At 41.1% G+C, this 16230-nt stretch overlaps 1 protein-coding gene across 2 annotated transcripts in view; it reads left to right on the top strand.

The window, feature by feature from the left end:
* The window catches only part of SGTA (small glutamine rich tetratricopeptide repeat co-chaperone alpha), a 44756-nt gene extending 32442 nt beyond the window's left edge, over nucleotides 1-12314 (top strand). Inside the window, exons 10-11 of one of the 2 annotated variants that reach the window (XM_075825292.1) lie at nucleotides 1331-1426; nucleotides 11484-12314. In XM_075825292.1, coding sequence (XP_075681407.1) covers nucleotides 1331-1426; nucleotides 11484-11598 — 211 coding nt within the window. In that variant the 3' untranslated portion in view covers nucleotides 11599-12314. Of the gene's footprint in view, nucleotides 1-1022; nucleotides 1080-1330; nucleotides 1427-11483 lie in introns of those variants that run through there. The other variant, XM_075825293.1, reaches the window with a different exon arrangement.
* The last annotated feature ends 3916 nt before the right edge of the window (nucleotides 12315-16230 follow it).

Below are 16230 nucleotides of genomic sequence, written 5' to 3'. Positions count from 1 at the left end.
TGGGGTTCCTTGTGGCAATAACCTCCATTTAGAGTGTTTCAGAGCTGACGGTCCTATCATGTTGTCCTTCGTATTTGAATTTCGATCAAGGCAAGGAGTTGCTCCGCACAGTGCCCTCTTTCCTGCCGAAGGTGGTCTCCTGCTTTCAGGATATAGTTTTACTGTCCTAGTGCTGATCTCTGGCGCATCTTAATCCCTCTTCATAATTTGGATGTTGTTCGTGCCTTGCAGGTCTCCCAAATCTGTCACTTCCCCATTTTGCCACTCTGACCCCCTGTTCGTGGTCCCGGAGGGTACAAGGAAGGGCTTGGAGGCTTCTAATGTTACAATCGCTCAATGGCTGCAGTTGGCTATTTGCGAGGTCTACCAGCTCAAAAGGAAATAACCCCTGTTCCTGGACTACAACCTACTCCACTTGGGCGGTTGGTACTTGCTGGGCTGAGCGCCATCAGTCTTCGGCTTTACTACTCTGCTACCTGGTCGTCTTTTCATATGTTCACCAAGTTTTTACAGGATGCGTCTGCAGATACCCACAACCAAGGGAAACATCTGTGGAGTAGTTGTTTATGTCCATTTCGGTTTCCACTCATGTGGACTGCTATGGGATGTCCCATGGTCTGTGTTCTCTTCCCCCCCCCCCCCACCCCCAATAGAATGAATGAGAAAATAAGATTTCTGAGCACTTACCGTAAAATCCTTTTCTCGTCCAGTCCATTGAGGGACACCGCTCCAACCCTTCTTTTCTTATGAAGTTTATAAGTTTGTCCGTCGGATTTGGTTTTCTTCTATGGGTCTGATATTGTTTTATTGCCTTGCATTCTGCTACTGCTTCTGTAAAGACCGACTAACTTAGTGCTGGTAGGAGGGGTATATACTGTAGGAATGGCCAACAATTTTATTTTTTTTATTCTTGGTGTTACGCCTCCTAGTGGCAACAGCATATACCCATGGTTTGTGTCCGCAATGGACTGGACGAGAAAATTCTATTTTACGGTGAGTAAAATCCTTTTTATATATTACAGGGGGTTGCAGAATATAACTAAAATGGCAGAACCAAACAGAATAGCCGTTCCCTAGAGGTAATGCTTACTTTATTTTTTCAAAGTGGTGGCTGTTTGGCTCCATTAGGGCACAGCTATAATCCGGGACAGCAACTTAAACTGGCCATACACATTATATAAGTTGGCTGATTCCATCGACAATCTAATGTGTATGGGGGTTTCTAACCAAACGTGTGTCAAGTCCAGATAGTGTTTTGCAGGGACCTACGTGTTTTTGCCATGCTGTCCAGTACATGAAAAGGTATAATATTTTTTTATTTTTTTTTCAGAATGTCCGGTATGATTTCTGGCCCTGGCAATCCGATGGCTGGAGCAGCAGCTGCAGCAAACACACCTCCAACTGACCTGGCCAGTCTTATACAAGCGTATGTACAGCTTTTCAGTTTATTTATGATTAAGTCCTCTTTTTTTTTTTTTTTGCTTTTAGATTGTGCTTATTTTTATCCAGAATGATCCTTTTCTTTTATATTGGTTTTGCTGTAACAGCCCATTGGTGCCACCGTGACACAATTACAGCATGCTGATCGGTTTATCATGGCAGCCGGGGGCCTAACCAAGGCCCCCAGTTCCATAGGCGTCTGACTATTAGGCCAATCCGAAGGCTGTGTATCACTGAACGGCAGTAATGTTCCGGAATATGAAGTATTACAACAAGGCATTATATAAAGTCTTGGCCAAAAGTTTTGAGATTGTGAAAACCCAAATTTGTGTGTCAGTTTGCTGCTTCAGTTTTTATGGTGGCAATTTGCATAAACTCTAGCTTGTTATGTGATCAGATGCATTGCGATGACATTCCTTGCCATGAAAATTAACTTAATCACAAAAACCCCATTTCCACTGCATTTCTGCCCTGCCACAAAATGATCTGCTAACATCATTTCAGTGATCTTCTCGTTCGCTCAGGAGAAAGTGTTAACGAGGACAGGGCAGCTGATATCACTCTGTCATGCTGATTGAATTATAAGAGCAGACTGGTTGCTTTAATAGCGGGATGGTGCTTTAAATTATCGTTTTCTTCTGTTAACCATGGTTACCTCCAAGGAAACACGTGCAGTCATCATTACTTTGCATCAAAAGGGCTGTACAGGCAAGGACTTGTAAGATTGTCCTTAAATCAACCATTTATCGGATCATCAAGAAATTCAAGGAGAGACGTTCAATTGCTGTAAATAAGTCTTCAGGGCGCCCAAGAAAATGCAGCAAGTGCCGGTACCGTCTCCTAAAGAGGATTCAGCTATGGGATCGGTTCAACACCCATGCAGAGCTTGTTCAGGAATAGCAGGAGGCAGGTGTCCGTGCATCTGCACGTACAGTGAGGCGAAGGCTTTTGGTGCCTGGCCTGGTGTCAAGAAGGGCAGCAAAGAAGCCACTTCTCTCCAAGAAAAACCTCAAGGACAGACTGACATTCTGCAGGAAGTACAGTAATTAGCCCAATCCCTGTACTTCCTGCAGAATGTCAGTCTGTCCTCTGCAGAGGACTGAGATAAAGTTATTCTCTCTGATTAAGCCCCCTTCAGACTGTTTGGGACATTTGGAAGAATGATTGTCCGGAGAAGAAAGGGGCTGAGTCATGTGTCATGCCAACAGTAAAGCATCCCGAGACCATTCATGTGTGGGGTTGCTTTTCATGCAAGGGAGTGGGCTCACTCACAATTTTGCCTAAGTACACTTCCCTGAATAAAGATTGGTATCTAAACGTCCTTTAAGAGCAATTTCTCCCAACGATCCAGGAGCAATTTTGTGGTGAACAATGCTTTTTCCTGCATGATGGAGCACCATGTCACAAAGTAAAAGTGATAACTAAGTGGCTCGGTGAACAAAACATTGACATTTTGGGTCCATGGCCAGGAAACTCCCCAGATCTCGATCCCATTGAGAACCTGTGGTCTATCCTCAAAAAGCGGGTGGACAAACAAAAACACAAGGCAAGAATGGGTTGCCATCAGTCAGGATTTGTCCCTGAAGCTGATATCTAGCATGCAAGAGCGATTTGAAGAAGTCTTGAAAAAGAAGGGTAAATATCGAGTCTTTGCATAAACGTAATGTATTTGTTTGTCAATAAAAGTTAAAAAATTTATGAAAGGCTTATAATTGTACTTCAGTATTCCATAGAAACATCGGAATAAAAGATCTAAAAACACTGAAGCAAAGATTAGGTGAACCAAAAATTTGTGTCCGTCTCAAAACGTTTTGATCAGGACTGTAAGCAATCAAATTATCACAGCTTTAACCCCTTAAGGACGCAGCCACTTTTGGACCAAATGACACAGCCTCATTTTTTAAATCTGACACGTCACTTTGTGGTAACTCCAGAATGCTTTTACCTATCCAAGCGATTCTGAGATTTTCCCATGACATATTGTAATTTGTTAGTAAAAAAAATTTGGTCTATTTTTTTTTTTATTATTTTTTTTTATTCAATATTTTTTTGTGAAAAACACAGAAATTTTGCAAAAATTAGCATTTTTCTAAATTCACATGTATCTGCTTGTCAGACAGATAGTTATACCACACAAAATAGTGACTAGTTAACATTTACCAAATGTCTACTTTGTTTGCATAATTTTTTGAACATCCTTTTATTTTTCTAGAACGTTACAAGGCTTATAAGTTTAGCAGCAATTTCTCACATTTTCAAGAAAATTTCAAAAGCCTATTTTTTTAGGGAACAGTTCAGATCTGAAGTAGCTTTGAGGGCCTTATATATTAGGAACCCCCACAAATCACCCCATTTTAAAAACTGCACCCCTTAAAGTATTCAAAACAGCATTTAGAAAGTTTCTTAACCCTTTATGCGTTTCACAGGAATTAAAGCAGAGTGGAAGGGAAATTTGCACACACAACTGAATATTTATTGCCCTGATTCTGCAGTTTTTAGAAATATCCCACATGTGGCCCTAGTGTGCTACGGGCTTGAAACAAAGGCCCCAGAAGCAAAGGAGCACCTAGTGGATTTTTCGGCCTTCCTTTTCTTAAATTATATTTCAGGCACCATGTCAGGTTAGAAGAGCTCTTGTGGTGCAAAAACAAAGGAAACCCCACAAAAGTGACTCCATTTTTTAGACAAGATGACCAAAAATAAAATGCTGTCATTGGTTTTTTAATTATTCAAGTTTTTACGGTGTTGACCGTGCGGTAAAAATGTGATATTTTTATAGATCAGGCCGTTCCGAACGCGGCGATACCTATTATGTATATATTTATTTTTTTTCATGTGTTTTTTTCTAATCCTAAAGGAGTTGACCTGGGAAACAGGGAGATTGTTGTTAGTATTAGTTAAAACTTTTATTTAATTTTCTTTCTGTTTTTTTTTTCTTCCACTGACCTGGGGATTTGAAGATCTGATCTTCTGATCCCCGGTTATGTAATGCAGTGTATTGTAACTGTCATTCCTCATCTGACAGTTAGCCTATTAGGTCCTCGGGCTGGACCTAATAGGTTACCGTACCTGGGCAAGCAGGAAGCCTAGCAACGGCTTCCTGGTTGCCATTACAACCATCGCCACCCGCGATCCATCGCGGGGAGGGCCAGGGGGTACAGAGTGAGCCCCCTCCCTCTTCAACCACTTCAATGCGGCGGACGCTATTGACAGCCGCATTAAAGGGGTTAAACGGAGGTGATCGGCGGTAACTGACGTCGCCACCATTGCAGCACACCAATAAAACACACAGGTAAACACCTAGATGGTCAGGGACTGAACAGCACTAATGGCAGAACAGTTCTTTATTAACCGATTGGGAACCGCCCAGTGTATATATAGGACGTGGGCTTGAGCTTGCAGCTAGAGCAATTGGGCATCTGAATGTCGAGTGCCCGGCAGTCAGAGACTGCCAGGGACCCTAGAGAGAAGACAGAAGTGGTTTTCACCGCTTATGTCTTCTCTGTACTCGCATACCAAGTGATCCACTAGCGCTGTGTATAGAATAGAGGCAGCAGCTATTGGTCCTGTTGATCATGTAACTGGTAACCTGATCGTCAGGGTGACCCTAGTAGGAGGCTGCTCTGCTGCTGGGTCTAACAAGACCCAGCATAGCCCTAACGGTGACAATAGTCACTATAAGGAGAAGTTCACAAATAGCGGATTTGAACAAATCTCATCCGCACGCTGAGAAGCGGAAAAAAACACTTTTTTAATCTGCAGCATGTGAATTGTATTTGCATAGTTGCTGTTTCTTTGTTGCGGGTTTTCCCAATTCAAGGTAAAATTTGCAACAAATAGCAAAGGTAGCATTTTTGAGACGGAAAAGCTGTGATTTCGCCGCAAAAAAACACAACTCCGAAAAAAAAAAATCTTACTCTGCTTTTGTCCAGGCAGGCCTCCTGGGATGATGTTTCATCCCACGTGACCGCTGCAGCCTGTTTATTTCTCTTTTTTCCGCAGCGGACATTCTAGCCGAAAAACTGCACAACAATATTTGGTGCGGTTTTTCAGACGGAATTTCCTCCAGGTCCCTGGGCAGATACTGTGTACTCTTACGCAGCATATCTGCCCTGTATGAACTTACCCTTACAGTGCTGATTTTTCGTCTGTAAGTGGGGCTGCTGTGGGGTTAAACACGTTGGATTTCAGCAGCACTAAGCTGTATGATCAGCAGCTGTCAGTCATCATGCAGGAGGGCGAAGGACTTGCCTCAGTTATGGATGGAATTTGGAACAATAATTGGGAGAGATTAACCCTTTCAAGACAGAGCTCATTTTGGCCTTCAGGACCAGCCCCATTTTTGCAAATCTGACGTGTCAATTTATGTGGTAATAACTCTGGAATGCTTTTGCCTATTGTTTTCTCGTGACATATTGTACTTTATGTTAGTGGAAAAATTTGGTCAATAAATTCATTGCTTATTTGTGAAAAACAGCAAAATTTTTAGAGAAAATTTGCAAAAATTATGATTTTTCTAATTTTAAATGTATCTGCTTGTAAAACAGATAGTAATACCACACAAAATAGTTACTATTTCACATATTCCATATATCTACTTTATATTTGCATTGTTTTTTTAACATTTTATTTTTCTAGGACGTTACAAGGCTTACGTGTTTCCCCGATAGTAAGACACCCCCGATTGTAAGACGTATCGGGGGTTTCAGGGGGGTCGGCTAATATAAGCCGTACCCCGAAAGTAAGACATATGTCTTACTTTCGGGGAAACACGGGGGTATTGCCGCCTCCTGCTTAAAATACGGTAATGCACACAGTATTAACTCCTTAACGCCGAAGGACGGATATATCCGTCCTCAGCAGCTGCTAGTTCGCTATCCGTCCTGTGATGGCGCGGGTACTGAGACTGTACCCACGCGATCAGCGGCAGGAGCACGGCTGTTATACACAGCCTGGCTCCTGCTGCAACTACCGGAATCGAAGCGCGCGCCGATTCCGGCAGTTTAACCCATTAAATGCCGCTGTCAATAGTGACAGCGGCATTTAATGTGTTTGACAGAGGGGGGAGCTCCCTCTGTCACCCGATCGGCGCCCCCGCAAACAAATCGCGGGTCGCAGTCGGGTTTCCATGACAGCCGGGGGTCTAACAAAGACCCCCAGGTCTGCCTTCAGCATCTGCCTGTTAGGCGATGCCGGAGGCATGACCTAATAGGTTGCCTGTCAGTTTTACACTGACAGGCAATAATGCTTCGGTATACTAAGTATACCAAAGCATTATATATGCGATCGGCACATCGCATAGTGAAGTCCCCTGGTGGGACTAGAAAAAAAAATGTAAAACAGTTAAATAAAGTTTGTGAAAAAAAAAATAATAATAATTCGACAATTTTTTTCCAATATAAGACATACCCCGAAAGTAAGACATAGTGGGGCTTTTGGGGATAAAAAGAAAGTAAGACACTGTCTTACTTTCGGGGAAACACGGTAGTACTTTAGCAGCAATTTGTCACATTTTCAAGAAAATTTCAAAAGGCTATTTTTACAGGAACCAGTTCAGTTCTAAAGCGGCTTTGAGGGCCTTATGTACTAGAAACCCCCATAAATCACCCCATATTTAAAAACTGCACCCCTTAAAGTATTCAAAACAGCATTCAGAAAGTTTCTTAACCCTTTAGGCGTTTCACAGGAATTAAAGCAATGTAGAGGGGAAATTGACAAAAATTTTTTGCTGCAATTCATTTGTAATACATTTTTTTCTGTAACACAGAAGGTTTTACCAGAGAAATTCAACTCCATATTTATTTCCCAGATTCTGCAGTTTTTAGAAATATCCCACATGTGGCCCTAGTGTGATAATGGACTGAAATACCGGCCTCAGAAGCAAAGGAGCACCTAGTGGATTTTGTGGCGGCCTTTTTTTTAGAATATTTTTTAGGCACCATGTTGGGTTTGAAGAGGTAGTGCCAAAACAGTGGAAATCCCCCAAAAGTGACACGGTTTTGGAAACTGCACACCTCAAGGAATTTATCTAGGGGTATAGTTAGCATCTTGACCCCACAGGTCTTCTGCTATATTTATTGGAGTTTGCCTGTGAAAGTGAAAATCTACTTTTTTCTGAAAAAATATGAAATAAAATAATATTTGCAAGGAATAAAGAATAAAAAGCACCCCAAAACTTGTAATGCTACTTCTCCCGATTACAGCAATACCCCCATATGTGGTACTAAACTACTGTTTGGACCCACGGCAGAGCTCAGAAAGGAAGGAGCGCCATTTGGATTTTGAAGCGCAGATTGTGCTGGATAGGTTTTCAGTGCCAGGTCGCGTTTGCAACGCCCTGGAGGGAGCAAAACGGTGGAAACCCCCCAAAAGTGACCCCATTTTGAAGACTACACCCCTCAAGGAATTTTGTGACCCCACAGTTTTTTTGCTGAATTTAGTGGAATTAGGCCGTGAAAATGAAAATCTACTTTTTTCTGAAAAAACATAGAAATGTTTAATTTTTACAATGAATAAAGGAGAAAAATCACCCAAAAATTTGTAAAGCAATTTGTCCTGATTACAGCAATACGCCATATGTGGTAATAAACTGCTGTTTGCACCCACGGCAAGACTCCGAAGGGAAGGAACAATATTAGGCTTTTGGAGCTCAAATTTAGCTGGAATGGTTTTCGGGTGTCATGTCACATTTGCAAAGCCCCTGTGGTACCAAAACAGTGGAAACCTCCCAAAAGTCCCTTTAGGGGACTGGAACGAGTGATCATTAGGTCGATGGTACAATACACTGCAATACTAATGTATTGCAGTATAATATCATTTTTACAGACGTGATCGCTGTTCCTGTCCATTAGTCCCGGGTGTCGGCTGTAATACACAGCTGACACCTGCAGAATATGGAGCGGGCGCAGCGCATGAGCCCGCTCCATATATAACCCCCCGCACCACGACATGCTATTAAGTCGTGGTGCGCGAAGGCGTTAATGCGCAGCGGATGGTGCAAAGTGAAAATTAACATTTTCCACTGATATTCCATTTTAATGCACAATATGTTGTGCCCAGTTTGTGCCACTGAAGACAAATACCTCGTACAATGTTGAGCGGGTTCTCCCGGATATAAAATATATATGTGGACGTAAGCTGGTGTTTGGGCACGCTGTGGGGCTCAGAAGGGAGGGAACGCCATTTGGCTTTTGGAGCGCAGATTTTGCTTGGTAACTTTTCTGTTTGGGGTTTTGCTGGTATTTCAGTTTCTGATGTGGGGGTATGTGTAAATTGGGCAGAGTACATCAGGACATAAGAGGGTATAATAATTTGGTAAATAATAATCCGCAGATATGTGGCCAATGTCGCACTGATAAATGGCGCCCGATCTTATCCGCTTTTGGACATTGCACAATTTCTGTCGCTATATTCTGAGAGCCAGAACTTTTTTTTATTTTTTCTTCACCGGAGCCGTGCGAGGGCTTATTTGTTGCGGGACAAGCTACAGTTTTCAATGGTACCATTTTAGGGTACATGTGATTTTTTTTTTTTTTTAACACTTTTTATTCGATTTTTTTTTTTTTTTTTTTTTTTTTTTTTGGCATGCAAAGTAACAAAAAAACAAATTCTGACAATGTTTTTTGTCTTTTTTTTTTTTTTTTACACTTTTCACCATGCGCTATAAATGACATTTTACTTTATTCTGCGGGTCGATACGATTACGGCGATACCAGATGTATATAGGTTTTTATGTTTTGTGGCGTTTGCGCAATAAAATCTCTTTTCGATAAAATTATTTTGTCACCATATTCTGAGAGCCATAACTTTTTTATTTTTCAGTCAAAAAAGCTGTGTAAGGGCTTGTTTTTTGCGGGACGGGTTGTAGTTTTTATTGGTACTATGTTAGGGTACATGCGACTTTTTGATCTTTTTTTATTCTATATTTTTGGAGGGTTGATGACCAAAAAAATAGTGATTCTGACATTGTTTTTTAATTATTTTTTTTGCGCTGTTCACCGTGCAGGAAAAATAATATAGTTTTATAATTTGGGTCGTTGTGAACGCCGTCATACCAAATATGTGTCATTTTTTTTCCTACAATAAGACTTATTATAGGAAAAAAAAGCATTTTTTGTTTTTGTAACTTATAACTTATTTTTACACTTTTATAAAACATTTTTATTTTTTATTTTTTTACTTGAAGACTGGCAGCACTGATGGCTGCTATAATACATTACACTACCTAGGTAGTGTAACGTATTATAAACTGTCAGTGTGACGCTGAGAGTCACACTGACAGGAAGCTTATGAGGACCGTCCTCCGGCTGGTTCTCATAGGCTGCTGTGCATGGCAGACCCGGGGGCCGTTGTATGGCCCCCGGTTTTGCCTTATAACCGACTGCAGCACCAAACAACAAACTTTCCCTGCGATCACATGACCGGGACCTGAACCAATTAGGTCCCGGTCATGTCTCCGGGACTAGAGGCAGGGGATAACAGCGCGATCCGGGTGTCAGCGCTACTCTGAGACACCCGGATCGCACTTTTAACACCCACGTCGGTGCTGCACAGAGCCCAGCAAGCGCCGACGTGAATTTACAGTGGGCGGTCGGGAAGCGGTTAAGAAACAGAACTCTCAAACCAAGTAAGTTACAGAGATGCTATATACCTTATTGGAAGCTGGTATATACTGGCTAGTATTTGATTTCACAAAGCATGTACCCGGCCTTTAAAGGCACGATGTTCTAGATATGGTTGGGTATCTCACCAACAAGCTAAAAACCATATTGTGGTCTGGACTTTACACAAACACATTATCACTGTTCGAGTTTTGACTCCATAATATTATGTTGGTGGTTTCATTTATTGTAATAAACTGTTTGATAATTGTGAACCAAAGTAATATGTAATTGATTTAGGTCATTTGAATAAAGTGTTTAATAATATCTTTGACATTAGGAAAAAAACATGTATCAAACAACAAAACCAGGCATAGGTTTAGGTGGCGGGGGCTTTTCTTGAAATGGTTTGTTTCAAGTAGGCAAAACCTGCCTGTATACCCTGGAGTCTGCAGCAAAGAGCGGCAATGTATTACCGTATATTGTCCCCCACTGACTTGAATTGGCAGCTTTGTGTAATAGTACATGTTCGCTGATGGGAAAATGTGGCCACCTGAATCTTTCTCCGAAAGAACAGTTGATAGCTGGGGGATTACAGCAGTCGGACACACGGAGTGGACTATATCACATTGGTAATATGTATCGTTGATGGTCCTTATTCATTCCCTACACGTTCAATATTAGGGACTGAGAAATGAAGCTTAAAGGGGTTTTGCGGGGACCAAAAATTATTAGCAGTGTAATCACTGCAGTATGTGAGTACACTCGCTAATATAAATAAAATCTCAGAATCAGCACGGCAAGTATAGCGCTGCTGGGGGAACGGAAGTATAGCTGCACAGCCTTCTTTGATGACAATACGACTCTTCGTCACATGACCAGCCCCACTGTAATCTATGTACAAGCAGGAGCCGTAGTATAGCGGGATCAGTCACGTGTATTTGCAACTTTCTAAATACTTTTTATTTGAAAAAAAATACTTTTGTATTAATTTTGACAATTTGAGATACAGCTGCTTTGTGTTCTGTATAAAGTAGCTGTATCTTGCGCTGAGTCCTAAATCTGTCAGGTCTGCAGCACTGCGTGTCTCAGATGTAATTGAGGATCCACCTGTAATCAAAGTTCATATCTTAAATGTGAACGGTAACTGCTCGATCTTGAGACACGCAGGACCCGCTGACACTGAACCCGTTAGTGCCGCTGACCGGATGGATTTAGGACTCAGCATAAGATACAGCTGCTCTCTATACAAAATACAAAGCTGCTCTATCTCAAAATGTAAAAATATTTTTTAATACAAAGTAATTCAAAAGTTGCACCAATCACACTGATAGGCAATTTTATAAAATAAAAAAAAAATCAACTGTGTACGTAGCCTTTTAATAGCTCATGGATATATTCTAGTTGACATTTATTAATTTTCTTTTTTGTTATCCTTTTTAGAGGGCAACAGTTTGCTCAACAAATGCAGCAACAAAATCCAGAACTAATAGAACAGTTGCGCAGTCAGATCAGAAGCCGAACTCCAAGTGCAAGCAATGAAGATCAGCATCAATGATCTGCACCAGCATGTGAAGGGCAACTTTATATATATATTTGAAGAAAATTTACAGGAAGTACCAAGTGATCACACCAGGGGTGGTCTTCCTTTTTTACATTTGTGCGAACAGTGACTGTTGCTATACTTGCTGGAGATTATTTTTTTTTTTTACCGTTACCTCATCACCATCCCTAGAAGGATCCAATAAGTATAACGTAGCACAAAGGGCTGCCTCAGTAAAAAAAACATTTGGGTCTTTTTGTTCCTGTTGAAGGGTTACGATACAGTACATTGGTGTTTCCCTTTCTTCCCTGACCCATCCTTGTCTGCTTATAATTTATACAGGGGTTGCGGTGTTGGTTAGAACCATTTACCCATTTGAAATTTACTGACTGTTACAAATTACTCTGATTCTGTCCCAGGTGCACAAATATATTGCTAGCGAAAGTAAAACATTTTGGTTTTGGACTTGCATCAAAAAAAGTTTGTAATTCCTTACCAAAACCGGGTTCCTGAGTGTTGTCCTGGGATGAGTTGCACAATACACATGCAAAAAGATCACTGTTTCCCGGTCTTCAAACACCCTCCACTATCTCAAGCCCTGTCTGGAACTGTATTTCTAGGTTCTGGAACTTGTAATACATTTGGTGTGGAGTATTGCATAGAAAAATTCTGACAGGCAAATGTTTTCCATGCCGAATGCATTTTAATAAAGAATGAGTGCAGAAGTGAAATCCATGCTTCTTAATATTATTTTTATGAATGACCTCCTACAGTGGTGGACCACTCTGAAATGTATTTTTTCAAAGGATCACATTTTATTTCCATAAATCAGTAAATAGAAGATCAGGTTGAGTCTAACTATTTAGCATCTTTGTCTAAATCTGTTTTAGATGTGTGATTTTATTGCATTATAATTATTATTATGATAGTACAAGGGAATGTTAAAGAGAAAAGATAATAAAGGTGTTAATTTTGTTCTTTGTGTGATAAATGTACACAGTTAGTAAATCTAAATGTCTATATCATTCCATTAGGCTGAGTTCACACGTGGCGGATACACGGAGTAATAGCATGCAGCCCTTCCGCAGGGAATACCGGGTGAAAATGCGCACCAAACTATGGTGCAGTTTTCCGCCCGCATTGTCCGCTGCGAAAAACTGCAGCACTAAAGCCGGCCGGTCTATTGGGATGACATCTCATCCGAGGAGACCGCTGCAGCGGCGGTTACATGAGATGATGCGTCATCCCAGGAGGATGAAATACAGACTCCTAGGTAAGTTTATGTATTTATTTTTTCTGAGGTCCGTTTTTTGCGGCGGGATCGCTGCGAATCTGCCGCAAAAAAACGGAACAACTGCTATTTGATGCAGGATTTACATCCCCATTGAATTCCATGCAGAAATACTGCAACATATAAGCAGCGGTTACGTAGCGACAATTGACATGCTGCAGAATTAATTTCTGAATCACACTAAAAGAGCCTGGACAGTTCATTAAACTCCGATGTATTAATGACAGTGAGCAGACCTTTCTCTAACAGTTGTTCAACCTCAAAGAATGCCTTCTGGAGAGAGGCTATTACGAAGAGTCACTACACGGTGCCTTTAATAGGGCATTGGAAAAGGATAGGTCTGATTTGTTGCATAAACAATAAATGGATGGTGAATAAACGTAAGTGGGAGCAGAGATTCTCCCTGCAATTTAGCCCCCTTGAATCAGTAACCGGGTCGACTATCAATAAAAACTGGCACATTGGAGAAAGGGATCCTGAACTCCGAAATATAGCTATTAACAAACCATGTATCCGTTTTAGACGCAGCAAGAACATCAAAGACGCGCTAGTCAGCAGTATGATAAAAAGCGATAACGAGACTTGGTTGGAAAGATCTGCCCCGAATGGGAATTATAAATGTGGCCAATGCAGACGTTGTCTATTTTTCTCCTTAAAACCAAATCGTTGAAAATAGGAGGCATAGACATAATGGTACGGCAATTCATAAATTGCAAATCCACATTTGTAGTTCTCTTTTGCCCATGTGGATATTTCTATATTGGCAAAATGATACGATGTATACATGTTAGGTTTCGTGAACACTGCTGTTCTATTGTATCAGGTGAAGGAGCACCGTGGTTAATAGAACACGTAAGGAACATACAGAGGTGTGTATGTCAGATGTTTTTACATTTGCAGAGATAGAAAAAGATTACCTTATGCTGGAAGGGATCGTAATAGATTCCTACTTCAGAGAGAAGCTGGGTGTATTATTAGAAGTAATGCGCTAGGCAATCTTGGATTTAATGATCGCAATGATTCAAGTGTGTTTTTTTTTTTTATGATTCTGTTTTTTTAAGTTTTGTATTTTGTGTGTGTGTGTGTGTGTGTGTGTGTGTGTGTGTGTGTATGTGTATGTTTCCATGGCAACCTGCGTGACAGACGTGTATATAAGGAACGTGTGCACTTGTGTACATGAAACAGCTGTTGCCTGTCACTGTCTCCATCCTCCCCCAAAACTTTTCTACGAATAATAAAGAAAAGAAATACGTCAAAATTGGGTGAGTGCGGCTCCTTTTCTTTCCTACCTGTTGCTATATTTATGGACTTATCTGTTGGAGCTGAGCATCTCCCTTGACTTATACCTTGTTACCTATTGCGCCTCCTAGGCAGTGATCTGCCGGACACCTAGAGAACTGATCACAGCAGTGCCGACTTATTTTCTCCTACGTTGCCGCTTTATAATAAAGTTTCTAAAACTCCCTAAGTTGCTGTGTTCTAACACATCAACTTTAAATACCACCATCACTTACCCCTGCACTTCATTTCCGGGCCCTGTGCTTCTTGAACAGCCTCGTAAACCGTGGATGGTGCGTTTCGCATAGTGGTAAGTGATGGGAGTATTTACAGTTGCCTTTGTCTGAACGCATCAACTTAGGGCGTTTTAAGGAATTTCATTAGAAATGCCCGACCCTTTTTATGCAGGGACACAGTGGGTTTTTGTAAAACTGGGAACCCCCCAACCCGCTTAACTCTGAGTTAGCTAATAGTTTGTTTGAAAAAGGAATTTCTAAAAGTTCACAAATTCGTCTTAAAAAAAAATAAAATATATATATATACTGATATCGTACATACATAAGTATTGCTAGAGGTTACGATAACGGAGTTACATGATCGACTTAGATGTCAGTACTTCCCATAAAGAATATAACGGACAAAGAAAAGAATGATCATGGCCTGTTTTATTCAATAATGCCAAAGTCCACGAGTTCTACCTTCATCAGGCAAGTCATAACTTTTTAAAGTTTTTCCAATTTGCCTGGAGCCTTGGTAGGCAACCAGTATATCTCTGACAGGTTCTGAGTAGATCACTTACGTAGTAGTTAAAAAATAAGGGCACTTCAGTCTACAAGTTAAATCGGTAATTGTTAGTGTATGTGCACACACACTAATTACGTCCGTAATTGACGGATGTATTTCGGCCGCAAGTCCCGGACCGAACACAGTGCAGGGAGCCGGACTCCTAGCATCATAGTTATGTACGATGCTAGGAGTCCCTGCCTCGCTGCAGGACAACTGTCCCGTACTGTAATCATGTTTTCAGTACGGGACAGTAGTTCCACGGAGAGGCAGGGACTCCTAGCATCGTACATAAGTATGATGCTAGGAGCCCGGCTCCCTGCACTGTGTTCGGTCCACTACTTGCGGCCGAAATACGTCCGTCAATTACGGACGTAATTAGTGTGTGTGCACATACCCTTACTACCATAGTCCAAAGGAAAGCTGTTTTTGTCTGTTACCATACTGACTGACCCGTTCTTTCCTCCTATAATCAAATTAGTTCTGTCAAAAATATGCTGTTACTGGGTTTTTTTTTGCAAAAGAAAAGACTTACAATGTGATTTAAACACGTGTTTGTGGAAAATCACAATCGTCATGTGACAATGGCCTAAATAGGGTCGCTTCTATTCTGTTTGAAAATACATTTATATCACCGGAGATCTTAAGAACAGTCTATTACAGTAGATCTCTGCCCCACCAAGTTTGCCTGCCCCTGCTACAGAGCAAAATATGGTGTTTCAAAGAAGCTTTTAGGTTGCAGTCACAGGTGACGTACTTGTATTGTATTTCCGCAGCGTAAAAATAGACTGCGAAAGACTTTACAAGGTTCTGCTCTTTTTGGTCCCCACTTAACAACCCTGCGGATCAGATACATGAAACAGAAAAACTGGTGTATTGCCTCAAGTTATGCAAAAGGTAAAGCAGCTGACTTTTTGGAAATTCCCTCCTCATGTTTTTCATTTTCACAAACGGTGCAACACGTATCGATGCCAAAAATTAAGCCACTAGGGATTAGGAAAATTCATCCTTTTTATTGTCAATGGATAACATATTCATTGACGATTCTCACTAATACCTACTGGCTTAATTATTGGCGTTGATACATGTTGCACCGTTTCTGCATATGAGAAAGGTGAGTGAATTTTAAAAAAAATCACCCGCTTTATCTTTTAGATCACTCGCAATAATATACACCCTCCGCCAGAGGAGTGGCCTAACAGATGCCTGTGAATTTTAGACTGGCAGGCAATAATACACTGCAATACAAAAGTTTTGCAGTGTATTATAAAAACGAATCAAATGATTGCATAGTA

This window comes from Rhinoderma darwinii, chromosome 1 (genome assembly GCF_050947455.1).
Source record: "Rhinoderma darwinii isolate aRhiDar2 chromosome 1, aRhiDar2.hap1, whole genome shotgun sequence".
In the NCBI taxonomy this organism is placed as follows: domain Eukaryota; kingdom Metazoa; phylum Chordata; class Amphibia; order Anura; family Rhinodermatidae; genus Rhinoderma; species Rhinoderma darwinii.
The sequence above is the reverse complement of the archived record's forward strand: the minus strand, read 5'-3'. Positions and strand labels throughout refer to the sequence as shown.